The sequence below is a fragment of the Camellia sinensis genome, chromosome 7 (assembly GCF_055761805.1).
Source record: "Camellia sinensis isolate YWXY chromosome 7, ASM5576180v1, whole genome shotgun sequence".
In the NCBI taxonomy this organism is placed as follows: domain Eukaryota; kingdom Viridiplantae; phylum Streptophyta; class Magnoliopsida; order Ericales; family Theaceae; genus Camellia; species Camellia sinensis.
Window position 1 is genome coordinate 2805119 of NC_138967.1, and position 23613 is coordinate 2828731.

General features: G+C 37.4%; 1 protein-coding gene across 7 annotated transcripts; it reads left to right on the forward strand.

Annotated features, from left to right (window-relative positions):
- Positions 1-5733: 5733 nt before the first annotated feature.
- LOC114308381 (flowering time control protein FCA) lies at positions 5734-23613 on the forward strand. 7 transcript variants are annotated; one of them, XM_028253966.2, is made up of 19 exons: positions 5734-6249; positions 7550-7620; positions 8167-8245; positions 13062-13144; positions 13236-13287; positions 16498-16565; positions 16733-16799; positions 17235-17314; positions 17399-17463; positions 17963-18022; positions 18181-18343; positions 19000-19071; positions 19165-19743; positions 20039-20242; positions 20378-20602; positions 20684-20722; positions 22372-22437; positions 22520-22565; positions 23288-23613. In XM_028253966.2, the coding sequence occupies exons 1-19, from the start codon at positions 5901-5903 to the stop codon at positions 23293-23295; spliced, it is 2376 nt and encodes a 791-aa protein (XP_028109767.2). In that variant the 5' UTR covers positions 5734-5900; the 3' UTR covers positions 23296-23613. The 7 variants fall into 7 exon arrangements, with proteins under 7 accessions (XP_028109767.2, XP_028109765.2, XP_028109769.2 ...); XM_028253964.2 differs by having other exon boundaries at positions 23319-23613; XM_028253968.2 differs by having other exon boundaries at positions 22396-22437.

A 23613-nucleotide genomic window follows, 5' to 3' on the forward strand; every position in this document is an offset into this window, starting at 1 on the left:
ACTGAGCAGAATAAGAGTACCTCGACGTCGTCGCCGGACGTGAGGGTTTGTAGGTACTGTCTTGCGCGCTAGACTTTTCTGCATGCATGTCGGAATCACCAACCTGGTAACTCCTGGTGATGGAAATGGACTGAGTACGTCGCTGACTCTGATCGCCTGACCGGCGGGATGGGGTGCGCTCACTGTGGTCTCCCACTCCAGCTACACCTTTCCCTTTGACATGCCGCTTAAGATCCTCCATTTCCGCTGCCATCCGCCTGATGACAGCGTCTTGGTCCCTTAACTTGTTTTCCAGTCGCCTGGCGTGCGAGTCTCTCCTCCGCCGGTGACCGTCTGGACTCCGTGAATGACCATGACTCATTTCGCGCTTATCCCGCGCGTCTCCTGACTGTCCTCCAGTGGGCGTCCCCCAGTCAGCCATTGGATGGACGGCAGAAGGTCCCTCTCTCCTTCGGGTATACTCCGGGGTGGCTCCGTCGATGGCGGACAACGGAAACTCGTCGTTGTTCGCCATGGACGGCGATCAGACGAGCCTGGAAGACAAGGTTTTGTCTGAAAACTTCCCACAGACGGCGCCAATTGTACGGGGAGCAAATATTCCGGCAAGCCCGTATTCCTTTCTTCCTAGCTCCGTCGATGTCCGTTCACATGCGAACAAGTAATGGTGAGCTACCCGGCGGTGTGTGGCCGGAAAAACCCTCCGACGGTCAAGTTAGCACACACCTTAGGATGGATAAAGAGAAGGGAGAGAGTGTTTGAGTGTAATAAGTCCTTACAGATATGTTCGTGTGTCCGCGTATGGGGGGCGCAGACATGCCTATATACCTTCTGAGCCCCTTACCCACTCCCAGTCATCTCCTGACACGTGGCTCTGCTATCCCATCTGTCAGCATAGACCTTGCCGAACATCACCTAATCTCAACTGCTTGACTTCACAGCTGGAGCTCGGCAGCCGAGCTGCTCTACCACAGCCATGCCATGCTTCATACCCATGCGCCTAACCAAACAAACACGTGGAGGACCGGGCTAGGCGGCATCCCGGCAAAGCCTAGCCCGGCACCTCCTTTGGTCGGCCTTCCTGCCGGTCAATCAACTACCTCAGCTGACCACGCCTTTCCGGGCGCCGGTCACTCGGTCTGTCTGGCTTCGACCATCCTCGGACCGAGCATCCTGGTCCGACCGGTCACTTCTTGGCCGAGCAGTTTCTGTACGGTCCGGGGTGGCACACACTCAGTCCAAACTCTGCCCGGCCCAAGTCCTGGCAGCCCCTTTCCGGGCGGATAGTTGATCAGCTCGCCCCCATGCACCGTTGGGCCCTCAACCTGCTCGGCCGTTACCTCGGCCCAACTCCAGATCATAAATTACCCTCTCAAACCCTAAATCTATTATTTTTCATAATTATCTTAAATCATGAATGTGTCATCTTCATCACTATCATCAATATTATTGAACTTGAAAGTTTTGCTTCAAGTATAACGTATACTTCATCACTTATTTCACTATGTAGACCGGCGTTCCATTGGTAAGTTTATCTGTCTTGTATTAACATTTTCAGTCATTTTCGGTCGTTATTGTTTTGTTCGAGCTGTTCGGTACTAGTTTGCTGACTGTTAGAATTATGTTCGGTAATACAGTACTGAACATAATCCTTTCGTTCAATACATAGGTTCAAAACATTAATGCAGATAGTCAGTTCTGTAATTTTCTTTGTTAAACTAACTTAAGATGAAAAATAGTGAATTGGAATTAATTTAAGTTATGTATTTTGAATGGATTTAATTCATGTTATTTTAAGTTGTGTGTTGGAATGGATTCAAGTTATACAACGATGAACAAATTTTGTTCGGACATACAGTGCTGACATGATCATTATTATTCAACAAAACTGTTCTGAACAAAATACAGTTTTTCGGCTACATAGTGGTGAACAAATTGTTTTGGGCTACATTCAGAATTCTGATGGCGATTCAGATGATGATTCTAATGGCGATTCAGATGATGATTCTATTTTTCCTCATCTTGCAAACGGTTATGCAAATCCCGTAAAAATTGGAGTATCTTCGATCGATCTTAGCGATTACGAAGATACAAAAAGCAACGAAGAAGATGATGATGACAGGATATTCGAGGTTACTGGTTCGGCGATACGGAGAGTGTTCAGAGAAGATGAGAGTTGTCGGAATACTCCGTTGACGGCCGAGACGGCTACGAGAATGATGGAGGGTTGGGGTCCAAGAATTCTATACTGGACCAAAGCTCCAAACTCTGAAGATTGAGTGAGTTAGGGAAGGAGATGAATGAGGTGGGTGTGCATTTTATTGTGAAAATATTATGAATATGGGTAGATTTGGTAATAAGTGAGGTATCCAAAAAAATATTATTAAAATTTAGGATTTAGGGTTGGAGTCCAAAGAAATGGAGGGTCCAAAGAATTTTTGTAGGTGCTAATAGCAACACTCATGTCTTTTTGTGATTATTTTTTTATTTATTCTAATTCATTTTTTGGAATGAGAATAAAAAAGTGAGGTGTATAAGATTTTTTTTCAAAGGATTGATAGCTGAAGTGGTGGTTGTCGAGTGTGGAAATTTACGTTTTTGTTAGCGTGATTTTCTCATGTTACATTGTACTATTACATTAGATTACTAAATTAAAAAAAAAATACGCTAAAGAGTTTTTGTGTATTATATTAATTGGAGTGTTATGTTTATAAAAAAAATACACTAAGAAATTTGTTTGAAATGTTACATTATTATGTTTGAAAAAAGTATACTAAATATTTTTTTTAGAGTGTTACATTAGGATGTTATATTTAAAAAAAAATAAACTAAACAATTTTTTTTGAAGTGTTACGTTTAGAAACTCTAGTATTGGCTTGCATTCATATCATGGGTTAGCACTAGTTTCAATATTATAAAAAAATTCATATTTATCTCTCAATACATAACACGCACATTCATATTTGACTATTTATATAAGGGGTTTTTTTTTTAAGGTCCCTAATATTAAGGTTGTATAGCATAAAGGACATTCAATATTTTCATAATGTCTAAGGTCCCTCAACAATATTTTCATAATGTCTAAGGTCCCTCAACCTTGATCCAAAGAAATTTCAATCCAGAGAAAATTGGTCCAGAGAAATTTCAGTCTAGAGAAAATTGGTCCAGAGAAATTTCAGACCAAATTTCTCTGGAAAGTCTAATTATTTTCAGAATTTCTCTGACCCAATTCTTCTCAAAATTTCTCAGTATTTCTCTAATGCATTGGTTGAGTCCAGAGAAATTTTGAATTTCTCTGCTCTAATTCTTCTCAGAATTTTTCTGGCCCAATCCTTCCTAGAATTTCTCTGATGCATTCACTGACTGTCTTGACCATATACAATCACATGCTCTTATGGACATTAGGTAGTACTTTGTTCTCTTTACTATATCACTAAGAAAATTTCCAGATCTGCTGCTACTTTTAGCATGCAAAATGCCCATGATTTTGTTTGGTATTGATTAGTACTCTTTCTCTCTTACAGTTTTTTCCCCTTGTCTTAAGTTTATGTCCCAATCCTTTGCACATTGTCAATTTCTCTGACTTTATGTATTATGTAAGCCAACAATACAATCTTTACTAACAAAACCATAAATTTCTCTGGTCCAAAACCAGAGAAATTCTCTCCAAACCAGACAGATTAAAGAAATTCTCTCTATTTGCAGAGTTGTATTTTTACGAACAAGCCTTGGTTATTGTACATTGATCCAGGAAATTTCTCTGACGTCACAAATTTCTCTGGCTCTATTCACAAAGAATTTCTCTAACTTTGTGTAATATATTTGTCCAGATAAAATTGATCCAGAGAAAATTGGTCCAGAGAAAATTCCTCAATATTTTCATTCTTATGATTTCATCATCAAAATAAATATTTTCATTATTCAATTTCTGCCCACGGTGAAAAAGTTTTTCATTAACCAGTAGACATAAATGCCCACTGTTATATTCCCCAAACCTACTGTGATGATTCCCATCGTACATAAAAGGTCTACATAAATATATGTATGTATATGTGTGGGTTTTTATGCTAGTGAATTGAAAGAGAGAAAAGAGGCATGGTTCTGGATGTGTATATATATAACTGGTTTGGTTGGTCTGAATTTTCTCTGGGTTGTTGGACTTTTTTTGGTCTGAACTGAATTTTCTCTGGGTTGGGTTGGTCTAGAGAAATTCTCTGGTTTGGTTGGTCTGAATTTTCTCTGGGTTGGTCTAGAGAAATTCTCTGGTTAATTTCTCTGGATTTTTATTCCACCAAAATCAATGTAGCATAATAACAGTGTGTATAAAATAAATAATCCTTACAGTAGTCACTCATCTTGATGCTAAAAAAACTAAACTTCACAATCAATATATTCATTTTTGTTTGTCTTCTTCCTTTATTGTGGTTTTATATCTTCCGCATTAACCAATATAGTTATGACAACAGGATAAGAGTGATGCTTTCATAAGGATAACAAATAGCATTTATGAGAAAGAGGAGAATGCTCCATACCGAAGAGTGACAATTCTATTAATTTGAAAATGTTGAAAAACAGATTAATCCTCTTCTTGGAAAGGAAAAACATAGTTGGTAGTGAAATCTGGTTTAAAATGATGGGGAGTTGCTGTAGGTTTTGATGGAAAAGAGGATCCCAAACCCAAGGGGAGTTTGGGTCGCTTGGATGGACGCTTGTAGCGTGGCGACGTTTCAAGAGGTGGTGAGTGCTGTTCGGCCGCCACAGACGGTGTCGCCGGGGACACCAACTGGGCATTTTGCAGTCTACGAAACTCCAACATTATTGATCAGAACTCCAACATCCAGACCTTCAATGGTTTCACGAATCCGATTAACCCCTTCGTTCAAATCTCCAGAGAAATCAACAACCATAGTCTTGATATGGGTTTTCCCGAATTTGGCTCCGATTGACTCCGAAACCTCCTTGAGTTCCTCGGGGTTTCGACCAACTAGAATCAAATTCAGACCTTTATATTCCTGACTTGGTTTTCCTCTCTGCCTATGAGAGTGCAGGTGTAATATAAGGGTACGGGGGTGAGGGACCTTAGACTACAAAAGAATATATAGTGGATATAATCCATTACTAAAATTGGATAGGGACCTTAGACCGATTTTCTCTTTATATAATTACTAAAATGAGACATTTTGAGTTCATTAAAAAAAAAAAACTAAAGTCACTATTTAAAATTTATTAGTGACTCGTTTGTCAAAGTATTCAGTATGTTTAATTTCAGTTTTTTAAATCTAGTTTTTTTGAAAATTGGGTTATTTGTTTTTTGTGTTTTTTTATTTTTAATGAATATTTTTAAAATTTTAAACATTTTAATTTTTTTTTTAAATGCACCTTACTTAGATGTATCTAAAAAGTAAAATATTTATGAAAAAATATTTTTAAAAATTAATTAATACACACAAATATGAAAAATATACTGATTTTTTTGTATTTTTTAATATTTAGTTAATTTTTTTAAAAAAATTTATACAAATTATACTTTTTAAGTATATTTATGTTATGTGTGTTTAAAAAATTAAAAATATTTAGTAAAAATAAAAAAAAACGAAAAATAAGAAAATACATATAATTTTCTAAGAAGTGTTTACAAAAACAGGAAATAATAATATGGTGATTATAATTCTATAAAACGACGACGTTTTTCCTTGCATTCATCAATTATTGCCTTGGCAATACTACTGAATTGTTACTTTTAGTCGCGTTGACACGACTTATAATAATTCCTCTTCCCAACCATCGTTCCCATCAGGGTCTCTCTCTCTCTCTCTCTCTCGTTGTAGAGATTACAGTGTTTTTTAGGGTTAGGGTTTCAAAGATTTCAGATTTTGTTTTTCTTCATTTGATATTTCTCAAAAATGGAGCGACACAGAGGAGACCGCTACGGCAACAGCCCAGATTCACACCCTTACAGGAACTCCAGAGGTCCGCCTCGCTCCTCCGACGGTCCCATCCACCGCCGCAGCCCTAACAATTTCCGTGGCGGCGGAGGCGGCGTTGGAGGCTTCTCCGGCGGCGGAGGCGGTAATCACCACCGTCCTTTCGACAGTCCTCCCCGTTTCCCTCCCGGCGAAGGGGGCGGCGGCGGTGGTGGAGTTGGAGGTGGATTTCGTCCAATGGGTGGTGGCGGGTTTAATGCCAGTCACCAGATTCCTCTCACCGGGCAGAAAAGAGGACATCCCTTCTCCGGCCGAGGAGGGTCTCCAGGTACCCTTCTTCAAATTGCTCAAAAATCAATGCTTTGAGCTACTTCCATACCCTAATTGTGCATTCAATATATATATATATATATATATTTAATTTTTTTAAACATTATTATATTGGCTCATTGATAACACCGTTGGCTATTGTATTTTTGTTTTTATATATTGGATTACTTAATGCTATCTGTTAATAACAACTTCATAGTAAGCACTGGAAGATATTAATAATTATGCGAAGAAACACGGTCACATATGTTTTACCATTGAAATAATACGACTTTAGGAACTGTGGAAATTTAATTGGGAGAAAAACAAATCTTTAGGATTTGTGACTTGTAAAGAAACAAAAATTAAACCGAACAGCTTTGTGATAAAAGAGTGACCTTTAACAGAACAACATATGAAGAAAGGATATTGTTAATGTGTGCCTTTTAAGGCAGATGTTAAGTGAGCTTCAAAAGGTTGTACAAATTTTGTTATGCACACTTTCATGCAGAATGTGCAATTTTTTTAAGCTTCTTAACACTTGTCCTAAGGGCAAAAGTTAACGAATTTCATAAAGAAATAATTATGCTATGCACTTCAGAGTTAGGAAGAGTAAAAAGGTGAAGAGAAGTGGGGGACAACAACAATTGAAGCAACTATTTGTTGGAATAATTATTATTGATAACGAGGGAGGGCAAGTGTGTGATTGGTTTTAAAGGCTATATGCTATTTGTTCATAGGAGTTCAGGTGCTGTTTCTGATATATATTTTTTTTAAATGCTGGTAAGATGCTGATTCTTGACAGTCCTTTTACCAAAAAAAAAGAAGAAGAAAAAGACAGAGAAATATGAATGTTATTGTTGTGATTTCCAGTGATATTTTAATAATTACTATTGTAGTTATTTGTTCTTCAATCAGTGAGTAGAAACTTGATATGAAGAGAAATATGAGTAAAATGAGCTGAGCCTACAGTCTAGCCTTAGGAGGCATACCTTCTCCCCACAACATGGCCATAACCGTAACCAAATAAAGAAAGAAAGTAAACCCATAATCTGGGCATACCACGTCATAGTTCTGGTAATTTTTGCATAGAAGGGCTTGAAATTTTCATGTAATTGCTTTTTTGTTAACTCTATATGTTGGCTGTAGCAGAATTCTTGATCTTTTCCTCTTCTGGGCACAATTTAGGATTTCTCACTGTTACTCTTGAGATATTGATAAATGTTTGTTCCTTTTTCATACAGACAAGCTTTTAGACATGCTGCCTGTATATTCTTCACAAAGATACTAATAATATGTTTTTTTTTTTTTTTCCCCAGATAATTTTGATGGTGGCAATTTTGCCAAACTTTTCATTGGATCCGTTCCAAGGACAGCCACCGAAGAAGATGTAAGCTGGTTATTTCATCAAGATGTTAACATATAAGAGATATATTAGTTTACTATTAGTCTGTTCAGAAAGTCATTTACGCTTGCTTATATGTTTAAATTATTTTTGCGTTTTACTTTGATTGTCATCTTTACTTCTAACTTTCGTTCACTAAAGAATATGATAACATTTTAACATGCCTTAGGTATGTGCATTCTAAATTTGCTTTGATGTATCTTCCATATTTAGTTTTACTTGTGTTTTTTTTTTTTTTTGTAATTTTTTTGACCTTTCTCTCTCTTGGCACCTCCAAATAATTAGATGTACTATCTCTTTCATTTTGTGTTAATTGCTAACGTAAAATTAATTGTACTGGGTTTTTTGGACTAGTTTTAACTAACTTGTGGTGCTATAGAATAAACATGAAAGTGTAGTTAATTGCAATTTGCACTGGCTTCTTTCCTATATAGGAGTTAACTGACAAATTTATTTATTTTTTCCTGCCTGAGACTTGCTATTATTGTTGTTATCACTTTTTCATTTGTGGTATTGGTTACATGATATCAGATTCGGCCCTTGTTTGAGGAACATGGCAATGTTTTAGAGGTTGCTTTAATCAAAGACAAGAGAACCGGACAGCAACAAGGTATGTGCAAATAATATTGATTTTGGATTGATTGTGATTTATGCCAATATCTCTTTTCAGGTCCTTTGTGGTGCTGATGGGGGCACCCGTAAGCTTATGATTCATCTGAGTTAGTTTTTCCAACAATTTTCAAGCTTCTTGGTTTTTGGTAGCAACCTTTCTTTAATGTTCGCCCTGTCAACCAAGAGGAAGACAAGAAAAACCTCTAAAAATCAGTTTATGTATAGCAGTTGGGAACTTGGAAGACATAGATCTTGCTCTTCTACTACTGGCTGCAGCCGTGGGGCATTACCCAGCAAGTCAATCGTAAAGAGTGTGTCTATTAAAATAACTGTAGCAATTTTCATGTCAAACTGTTGTACAACGAGTGACACAACAATACTTGGATAGCCAATGAATGGTATTAATTCACATTGTTATGTGGAGAATTTCTATGGTTTCTTCTTATTGTGATAACCTGGGAATTCTTCATTTTGAATAGCTTGGCTTGTCCATATACCAATTTACCCTTGACAAATTGGAATGGATCTGAAGTTGGTTTGAGTATTATAGATGGTTGATAATCAGTGTCAATTAATAGTCAGAGTTCTGGTTTCTTGCCCTTTGAAGGCTAAATTTTGAATTATTTTCTCTTGCTAACAGGGCAAATAGTACTTTATATCTTAATTGAATTCAAGCAAGTGGGTTGACTTTGGTTTGCCTAAATATTATTTGAAGCTAGTATGTCATTGTTTTGTGGACTCAGGATGGTTATTTTTCTGTTTTTAAAATTTTTTGGGGTGTGGCTGTGAGGTGGCTGAGCATGGTAAGACATTTATTGTGTGGTATAATATTGTGGGATGTGGACCAAGTTAAATCCAATTTGGCAAATATGTGATTATGTGGATATTTTCTTATTTGTAATTTCCATATGCAATTTCCTTTGTTTCTTTGTTGGTAATCTGAATTTCGAAGCAACTATCCCATCCTTTATTGAGTGGATGTGAAGCTTATGCACTGTTGTAGTTTGTGTTTATTTAATTGATTGTATGTGGTTGTGGATGCCGGAGCTTACATGTTAGCAGTATTTGGTGGGGTTCTGTGGATTTTGCTATTCATTATTTATTCTAGTTGTGTTTGGTTTCTGCAACACATTCAGTGAAGATGCTATTCTCCAGCATATTATTTATGACTTTTGCAACCTGAGGGCTATTAATGTGAATTTTATGTGTTGGTTGTCTGGGTAGTTTGAATGTTGCAAAATTCCCTTGAAAACAGCAGCATTAGCCTCTCAAAGCTCACACTGTTTGTCTGAGATGATGCTGAATGTTGTTCACAATTGAATTTGGGTTGTGCTGGGAATTTGAGTTGCCAATTAGCCTTGTTTCATAGTCATTTGTGTGGAAATGCTCTCTCTCTCTCTCTCTCTCTCTCTCTCTCTCTCTCTCTCCATGTGTGTGTGTGTGTGTGTGTTTATTTCTTGGTAGTTGGCTTTCAATGAATGGTCTTGTGTGAATTTAGTTGGTTGATCTGCCCAGAAATTTATGCGTTCAGTTTTGAACTGTGCAAGCTTGTTGCACATATTCTTTCAGTCTGGATGTTATTGATCCCATGGTGGCTTTAATTATATGGTGGTGATACCTCTATCTTGATGGAATAATGGTGTATGTTGTTATGGTACAGTGGCAGAATAGATCAAATTGATCTCTATGGTTACTGGATCAAGTTCATCTTGTTCCACTTATTCTGTAAGATAACAATGTGTGCTTTAGTATTTTGCTGAGTGGTTGTATGTATGACACTATTATTTGGTCAAAGGTGGAAAAGGCATTTTTAAGTTAGCTAGAATTAACACTGCTTGTGTAATGAACATTGTATTGTCCAACAATGTGGATTATTACAGAAGTTATAAAATGCACAACTTTTAAGGGCATACTCAGCTAAATTCTGAGCCACTACATTGTATGTTCTGTGTCTTTGTTTAATGCTATTGGCATTAGCTTGCAAGGATGGTATTGAAGCTGTTTTGTTAGTATCAACATACAAGTACCCTCATGGTTAAACTAATGGCTTATCAACCTTGTAGTTCATATCATCAGATGCTTGGTGTGTTTGTTATTGTATAAAATGCAAAGTATTGGTTCAGAGAGAATCTTGGTGCGAGTTTTTCCCTCTGAAATGACTCATCAACTTGTTTAATGTTCTATTCCAGGAAGTTAATTCTTGTATTTTTTAACTTTAGTTTGGTATATCGTACATATTTGTCCTAATGGCTCATCATTCAAATTGCTTAAGAGTATGGATGACTGGATGCACGTCAACTTTTTATTCTCTTGACGGCGATTGATTTATTTAAGTTCTACGGTCTGGTTGGTGCAGTTATTTTTCAGATTTCGTCAGGTTGTGCTACTATGGTTGTGTTCATTTATAACTAAATAAGTGGAGCGAAAAAATGGGATGACAATTATACAAGTGAATTAGGTGGTGGATACTTTAGCAGCCTGTCTTTTCAATTCTGAATGGGAATTACTCTTGGATGAACACAGTGGTGAATCATGAATGTGTGGGGTTTGATATATTTTTTTGTACTGTGGTCTATATCACATTTACTTTTTCAGCGCGTTATGTATGTCTGTAAATATCATTTGAAATTCCTACTAGCTTCCATTTAGAATGACTAAACTATATCGGAGGATGACAGCCTGTGTCAGCTTCCTCCTCTACATGTTTTGAGTTCTCATTTCTTGAGAATTCTATATGGCATGTATGAACTAATTCCTCCTCTTTAAAGGTGTGATGGATTGTGGAATTTGCTGTGTGATTGCACTTGTTTCTTTTGTGCAATTCATGCACTCCTGTTCGTTTGTTCTAGTACTCGAGAAAATTCACTCTACTAACCCAAATTCTACTCAATTTTGTTTTGATTCTGAGCTTGCTGGGGGGTTTTATACTTGGAGTTTTTAAGCCTATTTAACTTGTTTGTGATAAGATCCAGTTAACAATGCTATCGGGACTCGGTAACATTTTTTTTGGCATGTTGCACTTGTTGTGATGATCTTGGTTGTGTTATTTAAGTTAAAGCTGACAAAGCTTTTATTTAGTGTAAATGATATGCTTGGCCATGCCACTACGCAAGAAGTATAGTGATGCTTCACATAAAAAAAGGCTTAGGCCTCGTTTGGGAACATATTTTTTTAGTAATTTTTTGGCTTTTTGGCTAAAATGTAATGTAAAAACAACTAGTATGTTTGGGATGACTTTTTGATTTTTTATGAAAAGATGTGCAAAAAGTAGAGAGAAGGAAATTTTTGACTTTTTGGTATGAGTTGTTGGCTTTTTGGTTTTTTTTAGTAACTTTTTGACTAAAAGGGGCACTTGCCAAATGAGGCCTTAATAGATTTAACAAATTGTTGAGTTAGTAAGGATTTAGTTTGTTTAGTTCACCAAAAAAGTTTGGGAAAAATGTATTTGACATGATATCACCTGTTAGTGCGCACTGGCACTGCTTGTTGGCTGTAGGCTTGCAGAATAGGAATTGGGTGATTGTGTAAACATGTATTTCTGTGCATAAGTAAATTTATGGGTTCATCAACTCATTTCTCGGTTATATATTGGTCACAAAAAGTACAATTTGAACTTGTCTTATAACCAGCCTCATCTGGCTTTTGTAGCTTCACAGTTGATCCCTCACCAGATGCTTAGTCAGAGCTATTTTCATTGTGCTTTGATAGACTACTCAAAGAGAATCTTTAGGAGTAACGTTTTCCGCTTCAGCTTGCCCCTGGAAGCTCTGTTTTTATACCTTAGTGGACTACTTGTTTGAAGCTTTCAATATCTTGTTCTCAATGACCATATCTCGCACTGATTTGGCAGTTGGTTTCCTCCATAAATTTATGTTTTGTGGATGTGCTAAAAGATGTAGGATGATTATTCAAATGAATTAATAATGGTCCTTTTTTTTTTCCCCTAATGATTTTCCAAATAAAATAAGAAAGTCATATTTTTGGGTTGTGTGGTGGTTGTTATTGGAGTATTGATTTCAATCACCAATTGGGATGTTATGATTTCTAATTTGTATGCCGTGGGCTCTTTCTTTGAATAAAAAGATTTTGAGGTTCAGCACTAAGAAGATATTTTTGTTTTAATCACCACTTTGGATTGTTTTCAGGGTAAGTTTGTATTTTCTCCCACCAGCATTTGGATCGTCATGGTTTTTAGGTTTTCTAGTTGTGAATACTCAATGGTTGTTGTGTTAAAAATTCTGAGAATAGTGAACACTAGCTGATAAATTTGGTTGCAACCCGTGGTTTTGATGTTGTTTATTGATGTCTAGTAGTTTTGGTGTTTCCATATATAAATGTGTATTACACACAAATACTCGAATCATGTACGTGGATTTTAATATTGTTTATGGATGTTTGTAAGTTTTGATTTTTTTGGTTTATTTATTTATGTAGATTTTATTTGATAACAGAAACACAATGCTGGTGTTTACAAATTGTTTTCTTTTAATAATCATGTGTTCTGAACAAGGACATTGACATGGATGTCTATAACTGATATGGATTAAATGTAACAATGGCATTGGTTATGTTGTTTTAAATGTTGTCAACATCCATATATATGTTGTGTTGGATCCTTGAATTCACAATTCCAATCTTTTAATGTGTGTTAGTTTGTCTTCTTTTTGTTGATCTTTATTGTTTAATCATTTTGTCTGTCTTTTTATGCCAGTCAACTGGTACTTGCATTTTAGTCTACCAGCATCTCTGTATCATCACTATTAGATGTAGAAGTCAATTAATGATATCAGGATACAAACTCTTTACTTCTACAGGATGTTGTTTTATAAAATATGCTACTTCTGAAGAAGCTGATAGAGCCATAAGAGGTTTACACAACCAACACACTTTACCTGGAGTGAGTTCTCTTGCTGCCATGCATCTGCAGTCATGTGAGTAGTCTAGCTTTTGCTTAGTAGTTTGATCCTTCTTATATTTTTGTTTTTCAGGGAGTGGGTCCTATCCAAGTAAGATATGCTGATGGGGAGAGAGAACGTCTTGGTAATATTCCATGTCTTTTTGTATTTCTTTGCTGTTGAAACCCCAGCATGATACAAATTTGTAATTTGAGAGTGCATTTTACTTATTCTAATTCTTTTTTGTGCCCTGTTAGATGCATTAAGCTTTTTTTATCTAGCATATATATGATGAAGGATGAAATATCATACCTTTGCAACTTTGCTTGTCAATTATTTACTTGGAGTTGCTTTACAGCATGTTCAGCTACTGCATCAGGAATGGTGGGGTCCTTATCTCTCTTCCAGGAATAATTATAATAGCCTTGATGTAAATATTGTTTCATTGAACAACCTTTCAAGAAAGTGGGTGTTTGAAGTGAAGCTGTGAGAAGACACAACACGCTTGTAAGGTCATAACTGAGAGGCTGAGGCTTTGGCTGTGGTCTAGACGATTGGGTTTCTCATAATTTTGCTATCCTTCCATATTATGGAATATGACATTAACCCCCTCTTTTTTTTTCACTTTGAAAACAAGAGGAGACATGGTTAGAAACAGCTAGCTAAGTTTTTGGTGAAAAGTGGTTTCGAAAAGCTTGTTTATGGCGTGCTAAAAATTCAGTGCCCTTCAGTTGAAGAGAATTGATAATTCTGTTATCTTTCTTATGAGTTTAGGGTCAACTTCATTGGAACTTTAAAATTTGAAATTGTGGAGGCAAATGCATTTGTGGCCACTGACTAGACGGGGTGAATAGACCATACTTTTAATTCTAATACCAATTTAAAAATACAAATACAATAGTCCTATCAACCTGTCACAACCAAGCCCAATCTCTGTACAACAAATCTCAAGTTGTCTTCGGAAATTGCCAACATACTAAATACTGAAACAAAATTGAACGAAATTTTTTCTAGAATGAGTCCACTGTTGGAGAGGTACATGAACTCAAGATGTTTTTGGGCCCCCTTTTCATTTCTTTTGGGGAAGTTGCATTCTATATTGGTGTATTGTGAAGGTTTTTGAGGAGTTCTATGTTAATGGAATTGAGAAAAGTTATGGTGTTCCCTATCTCTCACTCTTACAACGGTTTATGCGTAGAGTAATACCCAATTTTTGGGCGAGTGTTATAGTTTCGTTGCTGTAAGGAATTGGGAATCTAGTGAACTTGTTCTACTCCTAAGTTTAGGAATGGCAACGGACCGGGGCGGGGCCGGGGATGACACTCCCCGTCCCCGATCCCCGAAGGTTAAAAAATCCCCGTCCCCGGCCCCGATCCCCGACGGAGAAGGCATCTCCTCCCCCGTCCCCGATCCCCGCCCTGACCCCAAAAAATCCTCGACAGACTTATTCACAACACACACACTGATCTGTTCAACACACACACACAGATCTGTTCAACAAAAAAAAAAAAAAATGTATATGGACAACAATCTACAACAGATCTAGAACACACACACCCATACAACGATAGATCTAAAAAAAATTAATCTGTATATATATGGACAACAGATCTAGTACACACACAGATCTATATATAGATTATTATTTCCAGAACCAAATACGGGGAACAATGGCAAGGAAGACCACTATCACACACACACACACACATATATATAGAGAGAGAGAGGAAAAGAGATGCACAGATCAGGCTTGGCTTGACGGTTCACGGACCACGATCTGTTAGATCGGTGGCTTCACGGTTCAGATCGGTGGCTTCACATCGGTGGCTTCACGTCGGTGGATCTGGATGATGATGATGATAACGAGGAGTGAGAGAATGACAGAGAAATCACCGTGGATCTGGACGATGATGATGATGATAACGAGAAATGAGAGAATGAGAGAGAAATCAAAGTGAGTGAGTGAGGGAGAGGGAAAGTAATAGGGAGAGGGAGAGGGACACGGAGAGTGAGAGGGAGGGAGATGAGAGACGCTGTGGTGAGTGAGAGGGAGAGGGACACAGAGAATGAGAGGGAGCGAGATGAGAGACGTGGTGGTGAGTGTGAGTGTGAGTGTGAGAGGGTTTGGTTTTTATATATATATATATATATAGGGGTAAAATGGTAAATTCATTTCGGGGACCAGCGGGGACGGGGACGGGCCGGGTACGGGGCTGGGACACATATCCCCGTCCCTGGCCCGAAACTGATCGGGGATTGAATTTTAAATACCATCCCCGTCCCGTTGGGGATATTTTTCGGGGAAAAACTGCTCAAATCGGGATCGGGGGGTCGGGTCCCCGTCGGGCTGGGTTCAAATTGCCATCCCTACCTAAGTTAATGGGTCTTTGGGTTTTCATGTAGATCTTTAGATTTGTTTTAGTTGTTCATAATTGCAAGGCCTCACTCTTCCTTGGTACTTGGAATGGTAAGCTTGAGTTGATCTTGTTTCTTCCCCTACCTTTATTTGGAGTAAATATTAGTGGGAAGGTTTTTCCATTGGCAAAATTTCAGTGGCATGACAAAAACCTTGGTGGTGAAGTTTGGTCCTCCCATAGACTTGCTGATTTATTTTCCTCATTCTTTTTATGTGCTTTTGGTGGTTTATTGAATGCAATTAGTTGGCAAAGCATTGCCCCACCCTTGCTTAGGTGAAGATGACCCTGACCCTGAGCCGCCTTCTTTAAAGTTATCAAATTTGTTTTGGTTGGGTTGTTATGGTCCTTCGGAAAATATTGGAATTGGCAATTTGAAAAATGATAGTGGTTGGAAATTGCTTAGTTTCAAGCCAAACACACTTGGGACTTGGAATAATTATGCTTTACCCTTTTTAGGTCTTGTTATGTGCTTATGCTTACACCATTACTTTGTGCAGTGGTGATGATTCGGCTATCAAATGTGCGAGTTTAAGTTTGAGGGTTATATGCCTGGTCTTACCCTATCCACCCCTCCCTTCATCCTCATGTGGCTAGACCTGTATAGTGGGCCTTTTTGAATAGTAGTTTTAGTGGGGTTGGATGGGTGTTGATCATTAACAATGATCAGTGTTGGGCTTCTGTGGTTCTTTTGCCAAGCATAACAAATGTAGGTTTAAGTAATTTATCGAAGCAGATAAAGAAACCACTATGATGAGGAGAAAAAGAAAAAATACAGTTCATTGATTGGTATTTATGACAGGAGGTTTTCATTTTTCCAATTGTAGTCCGAACTATGTATGCTCTTGTGGCATATGATTTATTGGTTGTATGTTGTGCACTTGTCTTTCTGTTTGATGCACAAGTGAATTTTCCATTCCTGACCTTTTTCTTCATGTTAGGTGCAGTTGAGTACAAGTTGTTTGTCGGATCACTGAACAAACAAGCTACAGAAAAGGAAGTTGAGGAAGTATGTTCCACATGTAGTTTGTTTTTTCCCCCCTTGAAGTTTTCTACCCTCCCTGGTGGGCCTAAAAATGAAAAAAAACTGGACCTTTTTTCTTCATATCCTTTTTCAATATATTTTGCCTAAAGCAATAAAAGTTGAATACTGACAACTGATTCTTCCTTTGTCAGATTTTTTCACCATATGGTCGAGTTGAAGATGTTTATCTCATGCGTGATGAAATGAAGCAGAGCCGTGGTTTGTGTTTTGCTTTTATAATTTCATTGTGTAGTTGTTTCAATCTTATGATTAACCTTCCTATCATTTGAATCATGGAAGTGGAAGAAAACCTACATCCTGTCCCTGCTTCTTACATCAGAAAAAATGCAATCACAATCACAGATGCTTTGTATGTCATCATATGGCACAAATGAATTTAAATTCTGATTCACTTCAAAGAGAGAAGAAAATAAGAATCAATAATTGGATGATTATGTCCTCTATTCAATTTTAGTTTAGAAAAATTGGGTCAACATTTATAAAAAGAAAAAAGAAAAAGGAAAAAAGAAATTGGGTCGTCTACATAAAAGGCGCTGATCCAAGTATTTCTTTCCAATCCTTGTGAAATTGTATAATGCAGGTAATGTTTAATTTTCCATCGATTTTTAATCTAAATGTCCAACTGTTTTGAAGGGTGTGGATTTGTTAAATTTTCAAGCAGAGAAATGGCGATGGCAGCTATTAATGGACTTAGTGGAATATATACTATGAAAGTAAGCTTACTTCGTTGTTTTGATTGTGTTATGTTCTCTGTTTCTGCTAGTATCCATTTACCTTTATCTCCTTTTACATCTTAGGGGTGTGATCAACCATTAACTGTTCGATTTGCTGATCCTAAGAGGCCTAGAGCTGGAGAGTCGAGGTATTTCCTTATACTTCATCCTTACCATATCCTTTTCTGTTTAAGTTACTCTTTATCACAATTAGAGTTTGAGTAGCTAATATTACCAAGATATTTTATTGTTTCTGACAAGAGTGTGTGAGAGTCCTTGCAACTTCATGATTAGAATTTCTCATATACAACTTTGGCTTGTGTAGTAATTAATCAAGTTAACTTTTGAAGGTATATGCATAGAAATGCATTTTAATATTTTTCCCGTAATAATTATTTGGTGACCTTTTTGTCATGCTCATCAAGCTAGAAATTACTTATTTCCTATGACAAGCATATATATGTTTGTAGATAAAAATGAATATTTTCATATATATGTGCATAAACGTTTACTTGTTGCCATGCCTCACTTTGTATGTGTCTTAATCTTTTGAAAATTGCTGGGTTTGTCCATGTTGTATTGGTAGTCCAAGTCGTTATCGTTGCTTCTTAGTATGCAATATGAACTTAATTTATTTTTCTTTTGCAGGGGTGGCCCTGCATTTGGGGGCCCAGGTTTTGGTCCTCGATTCCAACCACCAGGACTTAGGTAATTCATTTACTAATTCAAAGGGGAATTTCATTTCTCTCTTATTATTTTCTTCCACTTGTCAAAAACTTTATTATTATCTTCCTCTTCCGATTTTGTTCCCTTTGAACTGTTCTTTTTATTTTTCTCAAGAACTTCTGTTATTGTTACTCCTGCAGACCAACAACAAATCTTGGTGAGCCTATGCATGGTCGAATACCACCTAATGCTTGGCATCCAATGAGTCCGCAGAATATGGGGCCATCTTTGAATGCTGGCATGCAAGGTTTTGGGAGTCAGTTGCTTCCCCGATCTGGGGATTTGGCAATGCCTTCAACTCTGGTATGGAAAAATTGATCATTCTTTAATTAAAATTTTTTATTCTGTAGTGTTTTTTGAAGGAAAAAAATATTTTTTTTGTTACCATGTTACCATGTCCTATATGATTAAGGTTTTTTAGGTAATAAACAAATTTATATATGCTATAGAATAAGCCTTCCTAATGTAACTAGACCATGTTTGCTTCGGCATCCAGAACATGATACTGTATAATCACCACTCTATTTCACTGAAACATATTCATTGGTGGGATCCAACTTTTAACATCCTTCTCCTTTCCCAAGATAAAATTTATATTTTGAAAAGATTTGATTGTTACTATTAGGGTGGGGGGCCATATTTTGAGTCAATTCTTATGGCTGTGGTAGCTACGGGCCTCCTAGGGCTTGCTCCCTTGTCTTTTTTCTTTCTGTGATTGTTGTTCATTGTGTCATGTCTTCTTTAAAGATGCTCTTCATAATGAAATAACTTTTTCTAAAACCAGTAGCCAAGAATTCTACTCAAGAGGTATAGTTTTTTCTTTTGGTAGCTATGTAGATGTATGTTTCCATGTTTGGTCAGTCCATATAAAGGCCGCACTTATGCTTTTTCATTTTCTTCTTATTTTGTTCACCTGAGCGTAAGGATTTGGAAACTTATTATGCTTGGGAATATTTTAGGGTGGTCCTCTTGGTGTACATGGTGGCTCTTCAGATGGTGTCTTTCCTGGACTTGCATCTGCATCACAGCAGGTATATGCACATTGATTTCTGAATATCTTCATGTGGTTACCCGGTTCTCTTGGGATAAATCAGTATCCATTTTCTCCCTGAATTGTTTTCCAGAATTTTAACCAGTCCTTGGCACAAGTCCCGTCAATTGGGCAGCAGCAAATATCACCGCTACAGAAGCCACTTCAATCACCACAAGACTTGCCATCTTCCCTGCAGCTACACCCTCAGACTCCATCATCTTACTCGCAGACGCAGCCTTCACAAGCATCACTCCAACAACTTGGTCAGCTGCAAATGCCTCAGTCTGGTGGTCAAAACCCCTTCAGTCAGTCGTTGCCATCACAACAGTTGTTTGGTTTGGGTGGGCAGTTAAATGTTTCTCAGCCTCAGGTCCAGCAGAATGCCTCATCTGCGCAACAAGTCCCTATGAATTTTAACCTACAACAACATCACCTGTCTGCCATGGCAAATCAACAGCAACTGCCTGCTGTTCAGCAGCAATTGCTTCAGCCACTCCAACAATCACCTTCTCAGTTTGCTCAGATGCTATCTCAACAGAAACAAACTCTACAGGCAAGCTTTCAATCATCTCAGCAGGCATTCTCTCAGCTTCAACAACAATTTCAGCAGATGCAACCTTCAAATCAAACTCTAATGCAACAGCAAAGTTCTCAGGCTACCAAACAGCAGGTATTATATGTAGTGCTAGGGAAATTTCAGGTTATTTGTTGCAGTTCTAAGCTCATATTTTATTGTTTATAAAAAAAAGAAAAGAAAAAAGCTTCTTGTGAATTGTTGTTAAACAATAGTACACTCTTTGAAGGTTTTTGTAGGCATTTGATTACTTTTTCACCGTGGACTTGTTTAATATTATTTATATGCATTATACTGTTGTTTTAGTTAAATGTGATTTTTTTAAAAATATTCTTTGATGACCTTTAGGAACTTTGAAGTTACATACTAAGAATATTATCTTTTGCTGCAGGCTCCATGGGCGGGGATGGTACCACAGACAGTTGCCAGCACTCCTGCTATCACTTCAGCAGCAGATGTGCCGCCTGCCACATCTGCTGCCTCAGTTCTTTCTGCAGTATCCCAGGCAGTGGCTCCTGTAAAATGTAATTGGACGGAACACACCTCCCCTGATGGATACAAGTACTATTATAATAGTTCAACTGGTCAAAGCACAGTAAGGAATTTATAATCTTTAAACTTTTGCTTTTTCATTATTTAAAAAAAAATAAAAATAAATTAATTTTCGTTTTATTGGGAGTTTTTTTCTCTCTGAAATATGTCACAAATGCTTGCTGTCATGTACGTGTAGTGGGAGAAACCAGAGGAGTTGACGTTGTTTGAACAGCAGCAGCAGCAGCAGCCACAGCCGCAGCCGCAGCCGCAGCCACAGACAAAACCATCAGTTCAACAGCCTCAAACTCAGTCTCACCCTCAAAGTCGGTCTACGCAGCAAGTTCCTCAGACACAGCAAGCTCAACTTCAAGCACAACTCCGCCACCCACAGCAGCTGCAACAAAGTTCTTTTCCATCATCGGTGAGTGTTTGTGGTGTATAATGTATTCTCTAACAAGGTTTTGAGTTGTTTCGTAGCTTATTTAATTTAATGATATTGCAGTATCACGCTTCAGGAGTTACAGGCCACCAAAATGCGCAGGTATATTTTAGCTTGGTTACAAGATGATTTATTACTCTTGGATTTTGTTGTTGTTGTTTTTTTTTTTGTTTTTGGTGTGGTAATTAATAGAACTGTGGATGAGATTGATGAAATTTAAATACCGTGTACAATGCAACATATCCATTTTTTGTTGTTGGCTATTCAAAGCCATATCTTTAGTTAAGTTCAAGGGAATTATTGCACTTACTCATTACCTTAAGTCATGTGCTTCTAGGCCTGCCTCTTGTCCTTTTGGCACGTTCTATCTGAATCAAATCACTATGTTGCACGTGGCCAAACCACTTCAATTGAATTTCTCAAAATTTTCAATTTGTGCTACTTCTAGCCTCTCATGAATGTATTTGTATTTGTTCACTATTCTATCTTGCATGTGCACACCGCTCCACCTTACTATTTTTATTTTTGGTGTCACACATTTTTAGCTTGCTGTTCTATAGAGCTTTCCTTTCTACTTAATGAGGAATTCTACGTTCACGCAACGTCCCTGGAGCACTTTTCATTTCATCCTTCATGTTCCAAGTCTATGAGCAACATTATTCTCAAACTTCCCTTTCCTTATAGATAACTGATCCTAGTTATTAGAAATAGTTATTCTAGTGGTGCTTTTATCCTTTCATGTTTCAATGTTTATATGAGCAACGATCCGTTGTCGCTTTCCTCCTTTTTTGGTATCATGTGTTTGAATTGCGATTTGTCTCTCTGTGTATTGTCTGATGAAATTGTTGCTCTTTCTCTCTCTCTGATAAATCTGTTTTCTCTTGTTTTCTTTGTGGAGTAGCCAGAGACAAACCTAAAATTTAACTTACCAAAATAAATAAAGAGACGAGCATAAAATCTAATATTGGAGTCTATATTTGTTAGCGAGAGAGAGCCAGAGAGCAGACACCAATGTGTCCCTGACCATATCTGACACTTGTTGGACACACACTTAAATGTGTCATTATTTGTTTATTTATTTATTTTTTAAATAACAGACATACTTTAGATGCACATGGGACACGCCTGTTACCAGCACTGGTGTGAGAACATACGTACAAATCCAAAGGTCGGCCTTGACATAATAAGTTTAAAGGAAATGCAATAGAGGCAAAGATCAAAGTGAAAAAGGAGTATGAACATATATACATAATAATCCCTCCTATTACAACTACAAATTTGCTTGTGAATGCTTCAGGTTTATGAAAGCGAGACATTTTGGCTTTCTATTTGTACTTCTTTCCCACTACATATATATTCTTTGATAAACCATTTCTTTTCCAATATATAAAGTGTTAATGTAGAAATTTGAATTATTTATTATATAAAGGAATAGATTGTTTCTTCTACTTCTGCATATATTAGTATACGTAATTTATTTATTGTGGTGTGCTAGCCATCTGTGTACTAATTTTTGTGCAATTGCCGGGTTGGTGCATCCATATTGTGTCCTGAGTTCATATCCGCTGTGCTGAGTTCATTAGATTGCAAAAGAATTGTATGATATACCTAAAGGGGGCTGTATGTAAGAAGAATATGCCAGATTTCAAATGCCCTTGTAAAACTACCCAATGGGCTAATGCACTGCTTTTGTCTTTCAATGTAGACTTTTTCTTCCTCCCTCACTTGTTCCTGGTCCTTTGGTATTTCAGGAACTTAATTATACCCATTTACAGGCTGCAGCTGGTTCTGCGACTGATCCGGCACGCTTCCAACAAGTATGAGATGTTTACTTCTTGATGTAATCAGATTTCTTTGTTTGACCACTGTCTCATTTGCATTGTCTGCCTGTGCTGCCAGGGGATTCAGGCAGCTCAGGATTGGATGTGGAAGAATAAGCCCTCAGGTTCGCACCAGTTTCTGTTGCTTTGAATTTCATGACATGCTTGTATATGAACTAGCTAACATCTGTTGAAATTTGGGGCCTGGAGGGGTGAAAAACCTAAAGCTAAAAGCCGCATGGTTAGCTGACTTGGGTTAGATTCAGAAACCAAACACTTCAGAATTTTGTCTCTTCTGGCTCACCAAACACACCTAGTTTTGTGGATGATTGTGTACATCCATGGGGACTAGTCTGGAATTGAATGGGACCCCCCCTCCCCCAGGGGGAAAGGCTCTAGGGTCCCAGCCTGCCCCGATTCATAAGAAAAATTGTTCACTGATATCATAACTTATCAGAAGATGAGAATCAGAGAACTTTATGTATATATATCTGTGATTGTATAATTTGACCTTAGTGTACGAAACTTAAAAAAATTCCCCATTAGGGGCAGGTTGGGTACCTGATTTTTCATGTTAATTTGCAATTCCTACACCCCCCTACCCCGAAATAAATAAATAAATAGAAGAAACCCAATTAATATATATATATATATATATATTAAATTTCTCAATAAAAAATTATATCACTCTGTAAAATAACTTCTCTAGCAAGACAGAGAGAGAGAAATGGATTGAATTACGTGGTAAAGTGATTATACACGTGCAAATTGGAAACTTTGATGTTCTTTCTTTTACACACTATTGATCTTTGTTTTTTTTGTTGCTTTGTCAATCCATTTATATCAGGAACGTGATGTGGAATGGTGAAAAGTTTCAGGTGACATTGTCAAAAAGTCTCTGCTTGGATAATGCCACACAAAGCTCAAACTGGAAGCCCGATTCTGGTACCGGCGAGGCAGAGTGCAGGCAGGCATGACTGCTCTGGAAAAAAAAATGCGGAATGTGTTGTGTAACAGAAAATTTGTTTTAGGTTTTGCAGTCTCTCACTTATTGGCTCAATTAACTAAAGCTTGTGAACAATGTCTTATCATGTCGTTTAATAATTTATGCTGTCGGTAGATGTTAAATATAAACAGGTACATGGTGGTAGTGTATGAAGTTTTCCAGTGAAA